This window comes from Tachypleus tridentatus, chromosome 10 (assembly GCF_004210375.1).
Source record: "Tachypleus tridentatus isolate NWPU-2018 chromosome 10, ASM421037v1, whole genome shotgun sequence".
NCBI lineage: Eukaryota > Metazoa > Arthropoda > Merostomata > Xiphosura > Limulidae > Tachypleus > Tachypleus tridentatus.
The window spans coordinates 170,192,113-170,209,205 of NC_134834.1; the positions used below are offsets into that span (position 1 = coordinate 170,192,113).

General features: G+C 33.5%; 1 protein-coding gene across 11 annotated transcripts in view; it reads right to left on the reverse strand.

The window, feature by feature from the left end:
• Positions 1-827: 827 nt before the first annotated feature.
• The window catches only part of LOC143230894 (protein C-ets-1-like), a 61,719-nt gene continuing 45,453 nt past the window's right edge, over positions 828-17,093 (reverse strand). For 4 of the 11 annotated variants that reach the window (XM_076465185.1, XM_076465184.1, XM_076465192.1 and 1 more), the window contains 3 exons: positions 10,727-10,930; positions 4,335-4,637; positions 828-3,603 (listed from right to left, as the gene is read on the reverse strand). In XM_076465185.1, the coding sequence (XP_076321300.1) occupies positions 3,263-3,603; positions 4,335-4,637; positions 10,727-10,930 (848 nt within the window). In that variant the 3' untranslated portion in view covers positions 828-3,262. The remainder of the gene's footprint in view (positions 3,604-4,334; positions 4,638-10,726; positions 10,931-17,093) is intronic. The other 7 variants (XM_076465187.1, XM_076465186.1, XM_076465194.1 and 4 more) reach the window with 3 other exon arrangements.

A 17,093-nucleotide genomic window follows, 5' to 3' on the forward strand; every position in this document is an offset into this window, starting at 1 on the left:
CGGAGAAATTTGCCCCAGAACATTTGCAACATCTTATCCTTTATCTATACATAATTACATTAAATTATATATGTTATATATTTTTACAAAATACGAAAACCATACAGGCAATTGTAAACAAGGATCTGCCTTGAATCCTGTGTTCAGCATTATTGTTTTTCTGAGGTATATTTAAAAAAGAACTTAATTGCGTATGTTTGTACCAATAGATACTTAGCAATGAATTACAGAATTAAAGCCTTAATAACACACTTAATTTTAAACTTGCTGAGTTAACTACGTGAATTTAGCACACGCAATAAGTAAACAAAGTAAAATCTTGTGATAAAGTTTTGCCTGATATTTTGCATCCAGTCTGGTTTTGGTTGTTGTTTTCTGTTCTTTTCTTTTTTTTTTTTTTGGTGGGGAGGTGGGGAGTAGTGACTCTAATTTAAAAAAATCGAATAGTAAATAAGAGAGTAATAAATCAATTTTTTTAAATATTATTTCATCCAATGAATATAAACATTTCGATAAACCAACAATAATATTTCAAGAAATCATTACATACCCTCATTTAATTATCTCGTGTTTCAGTATAAACTGTTTTAGTGCAAACAAATCTCGTAAGTATATAAACTATAACGTTAAAGGCCTCTTTTTAAAACGTCGTGCAAATATCTTTGTTTGTACCTTTTTTTAAACTAAAATGCCATAAAATCTTTCATATCAAGTGCAAAAATGTGACCTTTATTTTTCAGTGCATAACAACTGAAAAATGCTTACGTATTATTTTCCTGTGAAAAATGCCTTGAAAAGTAAGTTCCAGAAACACAACAACAAAGATGTTTATAGAAAACACAAATATTTTGATATTTATTGAAATATAACTTCGCAAAAACAGTTGTCTTAATAACTGGTAAATATAGTCTAAATTCATTTGATTACAAAAGTATTTCAAAATCATTCATTAATGATATTTTTACTTATTATTGACGTTACTGGTGTTCGTTTTTAATCTACAAATGACTAAAGAAGTGACAACCACACTTGATAGCAATGTTATATATAAAAAGAAGCTTGTAATGTTAGAGCATACGATGCAAAACCGGCAAAGATAAGTTTTACTGATATTCAACACATTTGGACGAACTATACAAAACTCTCAATATAATGTGTCCAGGATAGCGAGAAGACAACGCAGTAATATGTGCAAATCAGAAAAACAAATAAAATTTAAAAGTGCTACTTTTATGCCCTATATAATCCTACTACAAGTTTTATAAAATTATAAAACTAAGAAAATCATACTCACAGTAATACATCTATGCAAATGAATATAAATTATTAAATTCTAACTAAAAATTATTATTCTGCATTAACTACTCTTATTGACACTAGGATACAATAAAAATGATCAATTCGAACTGAAAGTGGTGTAAAATAATTTTTTACAAACTTCTGAATATGTTTTTTAACGTGATAATCAAGTACACAAACATTTTTCTTCTAACAGTACAACAATTAAATCTACAAGTGTTGTCTGCTTTGTTTTCAACAATTAAATCTTCGAGTGTTGCGTGTTTTGTTTTCAAGAACACCAAACTGTATAATTTCTATAGTGCGTACTGATGGATAAAAGACATTTTAATACTAGTAGTACACGATCACATTACATCAAATTCTAGATTTTTCTTTAATTGCACTCTCAACGTTTCGTTTTGTGCTGTCAGTTACAGTCTGTGTTTTAGTAAACACTTCTGAAGAAGCTGTAAAGAGAAACTGTGTGTCCAACTGAAGAAAAATATAAAATCTGGTGTTATAAGATCGAGTACTACTAGTAATCAAATACCATACTGTAAGGAAAAGTAGAAATCCACCAATAATTTTGTATTAATGTTGAGAATTACTCAATTCTTTATCTGCTGAAGCTAAAAATGGTTAGTCTGTTTTATTACAACTACGTTAAAAACAATTTGGAAAACAGCCTATAATACACTTGAGAAAAATTTACAATGTTTTAACATGGATTCTAAATAGGCTGTCAATTACCATTCAACAACCATTGTTGTTATCCTCTGTTAACTTAAAAACTTAGGGAAGAAATAAATGCTGAATAGTCATACTGCATAAAGTATAATAAGTATTCATACAGAAAGTTTTGGTCTACGAGTCTTAGAATACTATCTATTACAGTGCTTTATAATTTTTGTATTGTAAACATAAACTGTTATCCCTATTTAAAAGATGGTGTGAACAGTAAACAACTGATAAATGAAGCTTCGTTTTATTACACAAACTCTAACTAGAAACTTTTGCATATTTTGATGCCAGTAAGTGAAAACTGAGGGAGATTAACATGAAGTATTATGTACTATTCTCATTTCTAAACCGTTCAATATGTATTTCACTCTAATAATTCAAAGTATTGACTGCAAAAAAATTAATATTGAGTCTTAAAATTAGTGAAAACGTCAGATATTTTTCAGTAAAGTGGAATTATATAACTTCTGGTCTAAAAATATTTAATTTCGATACAGATATTTATCAGTTCTTAAACAAGTAAAATTAGCTGAATCAAGGACACTCAAGTGAAGACAAAATTTTTTACTTAACAGCCAAACACTGATTTAATTATTGTTGATGTTTTACTTTTTTATACGGATGACTCATTAAAGTGTGTTGTTTGTTGCATAACAACAAATGCATTCTGTAAATGCAAAAGTCTTCTACTCTCAGGTAAGATGAAGAAATAATGTAAGAAAAACCTGTGTAAACATAATACTAAGAAACTTGCTAGATCAAAACTATGCACACTCAGCTTGTATATTAACCAGTAAATAAGGCACTATAAATACAATATACAAGCTACAATAGTCCAGTCGCATATGTTTCTCTGTTGGTGTACCAATCATAAACTTAGAGGGAATCTCTGTTAGGTTCACATTTATAGCGCATCATCTTTGAAACCTTTTCCAGAAATTGAAAAACGACTCTGCCCTATTCCATTAACACATTACTATTAGAAATATATACAAAAGGTTTTCTGCTTCACCAACTGGCAACCATAACAGCAGGATATGCAAATTCCAGTGAGTTGAAAAATAGTAGATAAAAAGAATAACATTATTCACATCTTATCTCCACTTCTAACACCAAATGTCTTGATAGAGTTTACTTCGCATATCACTCAGAACTGCTGGTAATCCACGGGAATATTTCTATCCAAAAATATATTCATTTGAAGTACAAAAAATCTGGAGTAAATACAGGAAAGTGGTTTTTACTCATCTTCCTTCTTCTCGGATTTGAAATCCACCACTGCTCTGAGTTCATCAGGCGAATAACCGAGCATAGTGTGTAAATCACAAACAAACCGATAAACGTAGCGTTTCCCAGCTGTTTTGTGGATAATATTCTTATCATAGTAATATCTCAGTCCACGGCTAAGTTTTTCATAGTTCATTTTCGGTTTATTCTTCCTAATGCCCCAACGACGAGCCACTTCATCCGGGTCAGTCAGTTTAAATTCCCAATCATTTCCAGTCCAACCAATAAAGTTTTGGCAGGTTTTGTCTGTTAATAGTTCCAGTAAAAACTGCCACAGTTGAATAGGTCCACTTCCTAAAGACAAAAAAAAAAAGAGCATGTTAAAATACCCCAAGAAAACCTTACTACAGCTTCCATTTTAACTGTTTTTAACTTATTTTAATTGAAATTATCTGAACTTATTTTACAAATTAAATTATGAAATTTAAAACAAAAGTAGCTTACAAACTATTACACCGTATTTCAAAAAGCATACAATCAAACTGGAAACTGGATCTTAATTTATTCTACTTAAGAGCTTTCAATGCATTACATCAATACGTTTGTCACAAAAGTAAGTTTAACACTGAATCCTAACAGCACTTAACTGAGAAGGCCAACAGAGAAACAAACCAATAATGACAATAATGAATGCATTGTCCTTTAACTTATGATAGATTAAATTATACAAATAACCCTTTTATAGGATTTTCTGGATGTGCAATAGTAGACTACAGATCACGAGAAAATATTATTTCAACCATTCATCACATAATATAGAATAATAATAATAAAAATTCGAAGGCTATCTGCACTAATCGTTCTTAGTTTTGAAACGGTAGACCATACAAAAGTTAGCTATCATCTATCAATAACTATAGCAACCGAACGTGAGTATGACCTTTGCTCTTATAACACACCCACAGCCCCAAATACAGAGCAATATATTTTTTTTTACAGTCTTTAGTTTCAAATACTTCACTTTTTTAGCTTCAGATTTTTATATGCTGGCCTTCTTAGTTAATTACACAGCTATAACAACACACCGGAATAACCTGCTAAAACAGCAGCTTGGACCAAAGGTTTATTGTCAATTGGGTGCTGAGGCGTATGGTTCTGTTTCTGGTTTAAAAGTTGACTCTGTAAAGAATTCACGTGATTCAGCTGTGCTTGGGAGTCACGTAATGGTAACCTGTTCGGTGCTTGCTGGTATGGATGCTGCCCTGTCATTTCGGAGAGCCACTGATTATTTGGATTTATCACTGACCCAGGAACAGTTTGAAATGGTGGTTCGTATTGCTGGGAGCTATAAGCGTCCGAAAGGGCCATATCTTGATGACAACGAACTGCTGGGCAAACAAAGAGATAAAAACAGATGAATAAACCGACAGTTCTCTTACAAAGTATCGTATCATATATTATCTACAGTTAACAATAACATTATGTATAATTTAGTGGAACGCCCTACATCACGAGTAAGACTACTGAAAAATAGAAGTACACAAAATTAACTATTAAAAAAAAGTATTCATCTTTAGAAAACATACAACCCACGATTTGGGGTGTAGTTTTTCACTTGAAAAAAAAAAGCGAAAGTCTTTGAAAAATGCATTGAAATAATTCATCGAAATGTTATTAATAGCTATATGTTATTTCATTTATAAAGACGTGTCTCCATTGTCAGATAACGTGAATAAGCTCTAGCTGCTGTACTATTCGTGTGAATATATAATTGGCAGACATACGAGTCTCTTCAGGTTTAGTTAAAACACGGAAAACTAACAAACCAATTTCTTTGAGAGATATCGGGTAGAAATGCCAATATATACACACACACGTAAATATATATACACACTTATTTATTACTATATAAATTTAATATATATATATATATATATAGTATATATACAGTGGATAATATATATATTATTTCCTTTACAACTTAGCCACGATATGGATTTTTAGTAGTACAGCAAACAATACGCCTTTGAATGGTTTAAAAACATCAACAGGAATTATCTACTCATTTACTAAACTCTCACATCCCTAAACACACGCACATATAGCACACTGAAACAGACATTTCCTTCTAAAACACTTTACTTTTCTAGATACCGTTAATGATCTTGTTGAATTACGTCGTAGTTTGTTTCGTTATATCACACACAAAAAGTGAAACAAAGTTAGTTTGTCTTAACTTGACACCACCTTGAGCAAACAAATGAGTGGATGATTAGCCAACCACGAGGTCTTCATGACTCAGTGAAAATCACGCCATTGTGTATGAGCAACATACTACTTATTTGTTAAGGCGTGAGTCACATACGTACAAGCTCAATGTTTACATAACAGCATGTTACCAGTGGGTTCGATGTTAAGCCACGAACACATACCTGGAAATAAATTCACCAGTGCGATCAAAATAAAAGTTTGGTTTAGTTCATTATTAACTGAATGTTTAACTGATGCGGATGTTAGAAGTGTCACTGAACAGTGCATGGGTGAACAACATTAGGACACGCATATTGGGTAATTTAAACAATGAATACCATCAAATTCCCAGTATAAACATACCGATATAATAAATTCCCACTCCGATAGAAAAGACGTCCCTCGAGCTAATAATAAAATACAGAAGTTTCTCTCGTGACAGCAGAGCCCCAGATGGAGAACTTAGAAATGTCAATGCTTGTAGGTGTTACTAATGTATACATTACGGGCGTATAGCGAAATACAGTGAAACGACTGTTTCACTCATTCACTTCATGAAATAAAAAGACTCGTTTAACAATATGCCTGTAATACATACACGTCTGGAAAAAATATTTTTCCTTAATTAAGTACGTAAAGAAATATTTATCGTGTTTATCTAAGAGTGTGCTTGTACTGTTGCTTTAAACACAAAAGCTAGTGAATTTGTTTCATTTGTGCTTCCAGTACAAGTCTGCGTGACAGTACTTTATATTAGCACTGAGAAGTATAACACTACAGAATTACTTTGGATATTAATTTTCATTAATATAGTATTAGATTATCCAGAAATAAAGGTCGTTTTTAAACTGCGAAGTTTGGAAAAGTATAAACCAATGTTTTAAAACATGTATATGTAAAAACGGCTCGTTTGGGTTGAGAAATTTTTTTACGTAGAGGATGCTTTAATCAAAGTTAGCACCAGTTGCTTCAATACACTTTTGCCAATGTGTAACGATGCTGTTTATGCCTCTGCTGTAAAAATCAACTCCCTCTAAATTGTATGCTTCTGTTATCTCAGCGGCATGCCTAACTAACGCTCGCTCTTTCTTGAATGTGTTATAAAATCAGTGTTTAGGCTGTCTAGAGTAGATCCTTGGATCCTCGAATCAGTCAGTCATTTAACCCTTGTTGTCCCAGTCTTTGTAGTCTGTGTTCATGGTTTACGCTTAAAAATATTCCCTACGGCAAATACTCAATAAATACAATTGACCAACTAGAAAAGTCGATTCTTTGATTGTCTGATGATCACTCCCTTCTTTGTCACTTTTACTTCACATTAAGTAAAAGCGTCGCATTACCTTTATTTATTTATTTCTTGTGTGAACCTGGTTTAATTCATAACTGATTTATTTGCATTGCGTTCATCATCCTTCCCAATGTTTAAGTCCCCCACTGTTACAGCGGTAAGATTCCCCTCGGTGGACTCAGCAGATAGACCGATGTGCCTTTGCAAAAAGAAAACACACCCTATGTTTTAGATACTAATACCAATCAGGACAAGAGTCAGTTTCCGGCCACGAGTCATAGAAATTCAAAATCTAGTCTTGTGTAGAGAATGCAGAACAGAAATTGACTCTTAAATTTACAAAAAAAAAAAAAAAATACACAAAAGGAAGAAAGTGACATTCACCACAGTTCTTCTACGTAATCAGGCGCAGCTAAGCTTTACAACAGGTGAGAGCAGCAGAGAAGTAAAGCATTGGAAGTTGGATAGTCAAGCAGCAACGTGTAATGATGCTGTTGAAGTCTGAGACACGCCGTCAACAAGCGAACACCCGTCTCAAACTCCATTCTTGGAGACGTCTTATGATGTGAAATACGCCATTCCTGACTCTGAACAACAATAGCGTACTGGATGATGCCTCGAAACAATCGTCAGTTGATTTTTATTCCGACCCCAGTTGTGTCCAAGAATTTATTACACACAAGAAATTGGAAACCCAATCTCAACCAAATCCTTCTCGAGAGGATATTCCAAGATCTTGGTGAGTACATTCAATAGTGAGAATGTTAACGTCGGATTTTAGTGTCCGGATAAGGCTAGCAGTGAGGATGAGACACCTGTTGCTTTCGAGTCTATATATAAATTCAGCTCTTGTGTGTCACATCCAACAGCGTCTGAAACTGAAAGAGCGGTGCAACGATAATAACTATTTACAACTCAAGGAAGTTTGGACAAGAAAAATTAACCAGGGATTTTATAACTGGAACTGAACAAGCAACACCTTTAACTACGTTACTGTACAATGAAAAATAAAGGTTCTTGTCATGTTTGCCGGGAATATCTGAACAATAACAAATTTTGAATTCATTAATTGAAAAAGTCTCTCATCTGGCTAAACATGCTAAAAGTGACCAACTTGCCCTTTCTTTTACGATGCATCACAAGTTGCTTTAAACACATTATTATAACAATAGTTAACTGATTTTTGTATGTTTATAATTAGGCACAAAGCTACAGATGGACTATCTGTGCTCTGCCCATTACGGATATCGAAACCCAGTGTTTAGAGATGCGAGTCCGCAGACATACCGTTGTGCCACTGGGAAGCGTATGTAAGTGAAATATCTTGTAATTCAAACTGTCTAAAGTCTGAAAGCTACAATCTACAAGAACTTTACCAATTATCCAAAACTCTGCTCAACACCGTGGAGGTTGAAAATGGTTTCTTGATATAAGGCTGGTGTATTACTTAAAAATCAGTTTAGTATGACTTATCTAAAGCTGGATAAGCGTGTAAGTCAGAGTCAGCTAAACAACTTAAATATAACGAATACTGAAGACATTGCTTGGATAAAAGTTTATTTACTGTTTTGCCTCAACAGTGAGGTTTCATTTTTGTTATACGTTTGCTAACCCCTATCAAGAAACTGAAGTTTCATTTGATTCAATCACTAGTAATTTTAAATATAGTTCTTACTTATCTATTATAAACTGTGGTAAGTCTCAACAACAATTAGGTTAAATGTTAACGTAAAATCTATTCGATTGTTTTTGTCTTGAGCGCTCACCACTCTTAACCCGAGGCTAATATTATACTCTCACATTAAAGGATGCATACAGTGTGTACAGGCAAAACACGTTTTTTTTCATAATTACGTCATTTCGTACTTTAAATGTTTTTCAGAAACAAGTTAGGCCCCAGCCCAGGTTCCCTAACTGTGTATTCTGTTATTTTCTGCGAGTTAAAAAAAGACAAGAACGATTTTTTCAGGCTAATTAGTTAACTCCCCCTCCCGAGAAGGTCAATCCCGTATGCCTACGTGAGCAATAATTAAAAATACGCGTTCATAAAGTACAATAACAGTAAAAACACGCTCTTCTCGCTCCATATTGCATAGCAAAATCTTCGGTTGAAACAGTATACAGAAGTATCCACCACTGATTCTTTGGACTTTTGTAAAATGGGTTTAGTTGGTGTTTTTAACATACAGACTAGGGTTTTTACGTAGTAGTCCGATAGAAATTTCTGTCAACGTTTAACAAAAAAAAAAGTCTACGAAATATCTTGACAAGAACCAGACGACCAAATAGTCCTCAGAAACGAAATCAAGTAACTTAATGTATCCCTAGTTGTCGTAGTGAGACCTAGTGGAAAAACATGCAGGTGTTACAATGTTCCCAAATACAGAAAATTTAACCATACCTAAACACTCCAATATAGCATGATCTTTGATCTTCATTTGAATGTAACAAATTCACTATTTTAAACGTTCCGAAACACTTTTAACTCAGAAAAAATAAAGTCATCACAAAAAACAACCAGGATCAAACCCTAGACACTAGTAATACATTCTTCAGAAAGTTAACAAATGTAGTACTAAACAACCTTCCCCATGGCCTATAAAAAATGTTTGACAAATAATAGTTCTCTTGTCAGTGCCACACTACTATTTTACTATTTTTTTCTCAATTCACAAACTACAGATCTGATGTACTCGTTACGAAACCTGAAGCATCGTGTTGAAAACCAAAAATACGTCAAACTTCACAGAAAACTGTATCTGTATATTCTTTGGACTTCAGGATATCATAGTGATATATGATCTTTTATTAGTCTTTTAAAGTTCTCATACAAGTCTTTGAAAATCATTTTGTACATACTCACATTTTCAAATTGCTAATATAGCATTTGTTTTTCACTCAACTCCCATTGTAATCAAAAGAAGTAATGTTCTTTCAAAGTGAATGTTCTGTTTTCCACATACTTCTCTTCAAAGAGTACGTTAATGCGATTAGTAATTGGTCAGCAATCTGCACGACGAATATATTTTGCCGTTTGTTTTTTGTAACTTAAGAGTTTTCTTATTAACAGTTATAGCAAGTTACTGATATATTAACTAAAAAATATTTCAGTGGTATGAAAGTGTAGCCCTAATGTATTTGCTACTATTGTGTTAATTGTTTTAACAATTACCACAGCATAGGAACACACACAGTGCATTTTCAATAAAGACTAGGTTTCCCTTTTAAGAACTTAAATTGTCACTACACACCACACACCATTATTTACAGGAAATTCCTTTTTATATACGTGTTGCAGTTAATTCTATGAAACATGGGTGTGATACCGCCTCTAACAAACTATCACAATGTTTACATACAGAGGTTGTAAAATTGACAAATTCCGGGAACAACTACATTTTACAAGTCATGAAAAATAACTAGATACTAATGAGTTCAAATGCATAACTCCATCAAGGGCTACCAAAATTATACAGGCAAAGCTCTATCGCACATACATACATAAAATCTTAATAAAGTGACAACATTTAATGGGTTTTAAAAACAATGCCAAACTTAGGATCTACTGCTGCCAGAAAAATACTTATCATGTCTTTTGAAATAAGTACTTTATCAATAGTTTGGTTGTATGTGTGAACCTATAAGACGACTTCCTCCAGATTTGATTATTGAAGTTCCAATGGACCGCTATCCAGAGGTAAACTTATTACTGCTAACATGCTATAGTTTAAGATACTTTGCATGAAATCGTGAATTCAACTGTAATAAAATTCTTTTTTTATTATTTTGCGCTGATACTGAAACTTTGAATTACATTTGTTTACATTTTTATTCCATATTTCAAAAAGAAAACGTTCACAAAATCATATATGAAAAATGTATATTGTAATTCTCTGATAACAGATGTGTTTTCTAGAAAAGATAAACATGTTTACTTACTTTTACTAACGTTTTTGTTCTGAAAATTTGGTTGATATTTAATATCTTGAAACATAGAAGGTGGAAGAGTAGCAGGGTAAAACTCGGGACTTCTTTCCATGTAACTGGACTTTGGAGTGTTAGTTTCGAATCGAGACATTCCAAATTCGTCGGGGTTTATATCATTCAATGTCTGTATAGAGTCAGAAACGTGGCTGAATCCACCTAGAAGAAATGCAAGTCATAATCTAAAAAAAAAGCGGATCAAGGTAAATGTAATATTCTGTTCATGGACGAAACTTCACAAAGATCTTGAACATTTGCTGAAAAATAAAATAATTACGAAATAGGTCGTCCAAGAATAAGATGAAAACAACAACACGAAATAATTTTTCAAGAGGCTTCTCTTCGTAACTTATAAGCTTAAGACTTTAAGACAAAAAGTAAGGATTAGATCATTGCAGCGGGCAATGACGCACTTAGTATATTATGCAGAATTATGCTGAAACAGGTTAAGAAACAAGGAAGAAATAATCAAACAGATCAGCTAAGAATCAGTTGAGAGAAAAGAATTAAATCCTCAAATAGTTCAGCTGCAATGAAGTTGAGAATAAATGCGAAGTGACTGAGAACAAAACAAACAGGCCCGGTATGGCCAGGTGGGTTAAGGCGTTCGACTTGTAATTTGAGTGTCACGGGTTCGAATCCCCGTCGCACCAAACATGCTCGCCCTCCCAGCCGTGGGTGCGTTATAATGTTACGGTCAATCCCACTATTCGTTGGTTAAAGAGTAGCCCAAGAGTTGGCGGTGGGTAGTGATGACTAGCTGCCTTCCCTCTAGTCTTATACTGCTAAATTAGAGACGGCTAGCGCAGATAGCCCTCGAGTTGCTTTGTACGAAATTAAAAAACAAACAAACAAACAAATCAGTTGCCGTACAGTTTGGTCAATCAGGTATCATTCATTATGATAGTTAACAGCCCAAAATATCACTTGTGTCTGCTAGATACACAACGGTATACTTTGTGACTTAATATTTAATAAATGTTCAGTTTCCGTGACAGGGGTGTTGAAAGTGATTGTTTTAAAAGCATTAGTTATGACAAATTTCGTTATGTAATTCTATACGAATCGAGTCGTACGTTGTGCATGAAGTTGACTGTTGCACTAGGCTCTAATAATATTGTTGACGTCATGCGACTCATATCTTTGATATTTTTCTTCTTACCTAAAGTGAGTATTGTTACATTATACATCGCGTAGTTTATAGAAAGTTCGAGACCCCAATAAACAACGTATAAATATTGGCGATCAATCAAGTGTAAATCAAGATCAGTGAGAAAATGTCAGGTGGTGTTGGTGTTTTCCTTATAGCAAAGCCACATCGGGCTATCTACTGAGTTCAATAAGGTGAACCAGAAGACGTGAAGTTAACCGGCGTGCGAGTGATTAGCTGTATTGTTTGTTTGTTTTTAGAATTTCGCGCAAAACTACACGAGGGCTGTCCGCTCTAACCGTCTCTAATTTAGTGGTGTAAAACTAGAGGGAAGGCTGCTAGTCATCACCACCCACCACCAACTCTTGGGCTACTCTTTTACCAACGAACAGTGGGATTAGCTGTTACATTTAAACGCTACCGCGGCTGAAAGGTTTGGTTTGTTTCTCATTTCACGCAAAGCTACACGAGGACAACCTGTGCTATCCGTCCCTAATTTAGCAGTGTAACGTTAGAGGGAAGGCAATCAGTCATCACCAGCCACCGCCAACTTTTGGGTTCCTCTTTTACCAACGAATAGTGGGATTGACCGTCAATTAGCTGTAACGGGCGATGTTTTAAAGTGAGTTTCACAGTTTAATAAATATAAAGAAAATAGTTCGTCTTGTCAATGGGTGCTGTGAAGTCAGTGAATCAATTTACCCGCACTTTGAGTACAAGGAAATAATTCTTTGAAGTTACAACTGTGGAAACCCGCGAAATAGCGTAAGTGAATCGTTTACTGTTAATATTGTGATAAGAGTAGTGAAAAATAGTTCGTCTTGTCAATTGGATCCAAAAGCAATTGAATCTACCTTATGGAATTTTGACAAGAAAAGACAATTGTTTAGTTTTAGATACAACTATGGTACCCCATGCTGCAAAGTATTTTTGCACAAATGTTTGACCTGTTTTGAATATATTATCTGAAACAAGTGGATTGTGTGCTGTCCATTTATTGTTCGAATTTTTCGCCACAAGTCATAAACACCTAATGTAGAAGAATCCCAGCCCAACAAACACATACGTAACAACCTGATGAGTGTCATAATAAATGTTTAATTAGTTAGGTATTTATCATTATATATCAATTAACAACAAATAAAGCTAGAAGTTTTTCAAGTTATAAAAAATCAACAAAGATTGTAAAAGCAAACAAGCACAAAAGCAAAAAAACAACAAACAACTTACATAACTCACTCTAGAATTTAATCAAACATAACACAAAAGAAATGCAAAATTATTTACTGCCAACAAGTTTTTGTTTTTAAAAACGGTCATTAGAATTAAAATTAGTAACTAAAGATGGATACATTGTTACACTGCTTAAAGCGGAATATAAGCTTAGTTAAAATGACGCATGTAGTTCCTTTATTAGCATTTTAAATAATACAATAAATATATTATTATTGTATACAAAGAATAACCATAATAATGGATATACCGTTTCAGTTATATTTTAAAAGTAGATAACAATTAATCCTTATTTTAGATCCCCACGAACTGAGTCACAAAATATAAGTTGGTAACTCAGTGAAATAACCAAAATGAACAGGACTCTTTATCACGACAAAAGTTAACACAAAGCTTCACTTATTTTCTGAGTACACATATGATTAACTTCATCAAAACCAAAATAGTATTGCAGATTTCTTTCGTGTTATCCACGTTCAAAATAATTTAGCACCTCTTAATAGGCCACAAATGTATGCTTATTAGGTTACGTGAAAAAACATTTTCTGAAGCTTATTAATCATGAAATAATTCCGTAAAAAATATACATACATATGTATATACACACACACTTATACATAAAGAGGCTTACAACGTCGCATTTTATATACTTCCAAATTATTCAGCCTTTAGAGCCGCTTGATTGAGTTGAAATTTAAAACAAACAACAAAGATTAGTATATAAAACCTCCACCAGGTGAGTATCCTTGCAACTTCAGAGTGGTGGTGAAAAACACAAAAAACAAAAACAAAAACTTTTACTTACCACATCCACTAAATTCATCACTTCTAATAAGTGTATAGTACATTAACTTTGTTTTTGATTTGTTACATACTTAATTTATAATTTATTGAAGTTTCACACTGTGATAACTTTAGATAAATTCCAGCTGTTTTCTTTAACAGCGTCTATTTTCTGTGTTTATACAGCGTGAAATTCGCTTTAACCCGTTTCTGTTTGAATTAAAAGTATTTTCGACACTGTCAAGCAGCTGTCCGCTTTCATGCTGGACCATCTGCGCAGTTCTAACTTACGTAGAAAACAGACGAGACGAAAATCTCCAACTTTTGACCAAACTTGCTATTGTTGCGAATCTTGAAGGTGTTTCATAATTAAATTCCTAAATCAAAACGTGACCTTTGATGAACTACTCGTTAAAACTGCATCCAATTATTTATTGTCTGTTTTACGTGTACAAAAACTGTGAAAAAGGATAAAAAGGCTGTTTCTATAATACTGAATTGTAAATATAAGCACATTGGAAAGAACGTTTTAACAAGATTTTGTTTGGTTACTGTTAAGCGCAAAGCCATAGATGTGATGGGCTCTACCCATCACAGGCACCGAAACCAGATTTTAAGCGTCCTTAGCCAACAGACTTACCACTGGAATGTGGTATGAATCAGTATAGAAAGGAAGAACTGTTTGATACCTAAGATAAGATACTATGTGCCAGTGAAACTAGTCGCTTATTGCTATGTTTGGACACGCATAACATGGCCATAGAATTTTTAAACAAAGTGTCAGAACTTAAATTAAACAAAACATAGAAATCTACATTTAATCGTAGGCACTCACCCTCTAAAACCATCATATTGTAGCTGTTGAAACTTTTTCGTCGTCTCACCTGTATTTAATAAGACACGTCAACCATGCACGAGCACCAGATGGCAAATGTATTTTGGCACGCGGCGCACTTCAACCCCTGTGGCTTAGGACGTCCAATCAGTGCTGTGTTCACGCAATTCTGAAAGAGTTTTGGGGTAGGCGCTTTACTCTCTAACATCCGCCACGCGCAGAACGACAGGTGAGAAACGTAACAATAGAGCTCATGGTCATGGGATTTGAAAGTTTTGCTTGGTTATCAGTGATACTTAAAAGTTGGTCCTTATTAGGGTTTCGAGGTCACACGGCAACCTAATTGGATATCTTATATAACAATTCATAGAAGACAAACCCAACCTCACAATAGCTGTCAAGAATGATTATGTGCAACGATGCATAACATGTAGGTGTAAAATTAATACAGATATGATTAAGATCAAATAGATACTATTCCTAACTGTAAAGTAGTGGAATGGGATTCACTGAAACCTTTCTATTTTTCTTTTACACTACAGAAGTTTCGGGACGGATTTGTTACAACTCCCAGGATTGTATCAAATACGGTGAAATAAAGGAAAATGAGAGGAAAACCAGACACGTTTTCGGGTTAAAAAAAACGGAAATATAATTTGCACTTAACACTAGATAAATCTGTAATGCTTATATAACTTTAGGTTTAATATCCTAAATAAACAAAATACTGTTAAATGACTTCGTACTAAACAACAAAATAGATGAATAATCCCAAGCAATATACACACAGACGTTATATATCTATATACAGACAGATATTGAGGAATCTCTTCCATATGGTAACAATCTGTGTTTCTGATGAAGTGGCCTACTTCTAGAAACAATCATCCTGCACACGTGACTCTGAAACTTTTTATTTTTTATTTTCTGTATTAACGCCGATACCTTATTTAAAATTGATTTCCTGTATGAAGTAATTCTGTTATATTACCCTCTACAGTTTTACTAAACTTAAACTGATTGTGTTTAATACATTTTACAAAATCTCCAGATTTTAATCGAATTAGTATAAAAATCAGCAAACTTAAAGGACATAAAAATAGCACGATTTAAGGTCTTCCGATTATTAAAGCCAACAAAAGCATCCTGTGACCCAAGTTCTCATGAGGTCGTGATGCATGAACTGTGTGATCTCATTTCCGGATATTTCAGAATGGCCATACGTTAAATGTAGATGCATAACAAGAGATTTCCGCCTTAGGCTACGTGATCAATAACAGAAGTTAAATTGTTCTGCATAATTATATATATAATGCTTTAAAAAATCACTCTTGACGCCTCTTTCACGTCTAAAGAAAACACATCCAAGTTCATGCATGGTAAATTATTCTCATTCTCATTAAAATATTTATATATAGACATTATTGATGACGCTTGTTTATGATATTTAAAACTTGGTTATTTTTCCACTTGCTCGTGAAAGTTCTAGAAGTAATGTTTAGCCTAACATGTATGAGAAGGTTACGGTATCTACGTTTCTAAGACACTGAGCCGAGTTCACGAATACGGTATCTACATTTCTACGGTATCTACATTTCTGAGGCACTGAGCTGAGTTCACGAATACGGTAGGCACTGAGCTGAGTTCACGAATACGGTATCTACATTTCTGAGGCACTGAGCTGAGTTCACGAATACGGTATCTACATTTCTGAGGCACTGAGCTGAGTTCATGAATACGGTATCTACATTTCTGAGGCACTGAGCTAACTTCATGAGTGTAGTATCTAAGTTTCTAAGCTGAATTCATGAAACGTGTACATAATTAATCACATTACTGAGATATGTATGAAAACATATCGGTAGGTAACCATTTAAAGCAATGTCCTTTTTCAAAGACATACTAATATCTAATACTAATAAGTTAATACTAATTCTTAAGTTATATTACAAGCATCCTATCAATGCATTGTATTTTTTAATAATGTTTGTTCTTAACTTCAATAATAAATGATTACCCAAGGTTTATTGTCCATTGTTTTATTATATAAGCTACTGAAAAAGAAAAAAAGAAATGAAATGTTCATATACAATAGTATTAACTTTCGATTAGTGCAAGTCACTTATTAATAGCGAAACTAAAAATCAATCTGGTATTGAGTACAGTTAATTAAATATACTTTGCTTACGTCTTACTAATAAAGATCAGAAGTGTACTGTTTCATCAGTCAGGTAACTTAGTTTTAAACAATACATTTGGCTCTAATCCTAAACATTATGTCGCGAGGTATGTAAAGTTTAAAGGACTTAAGTTAGTCCTAA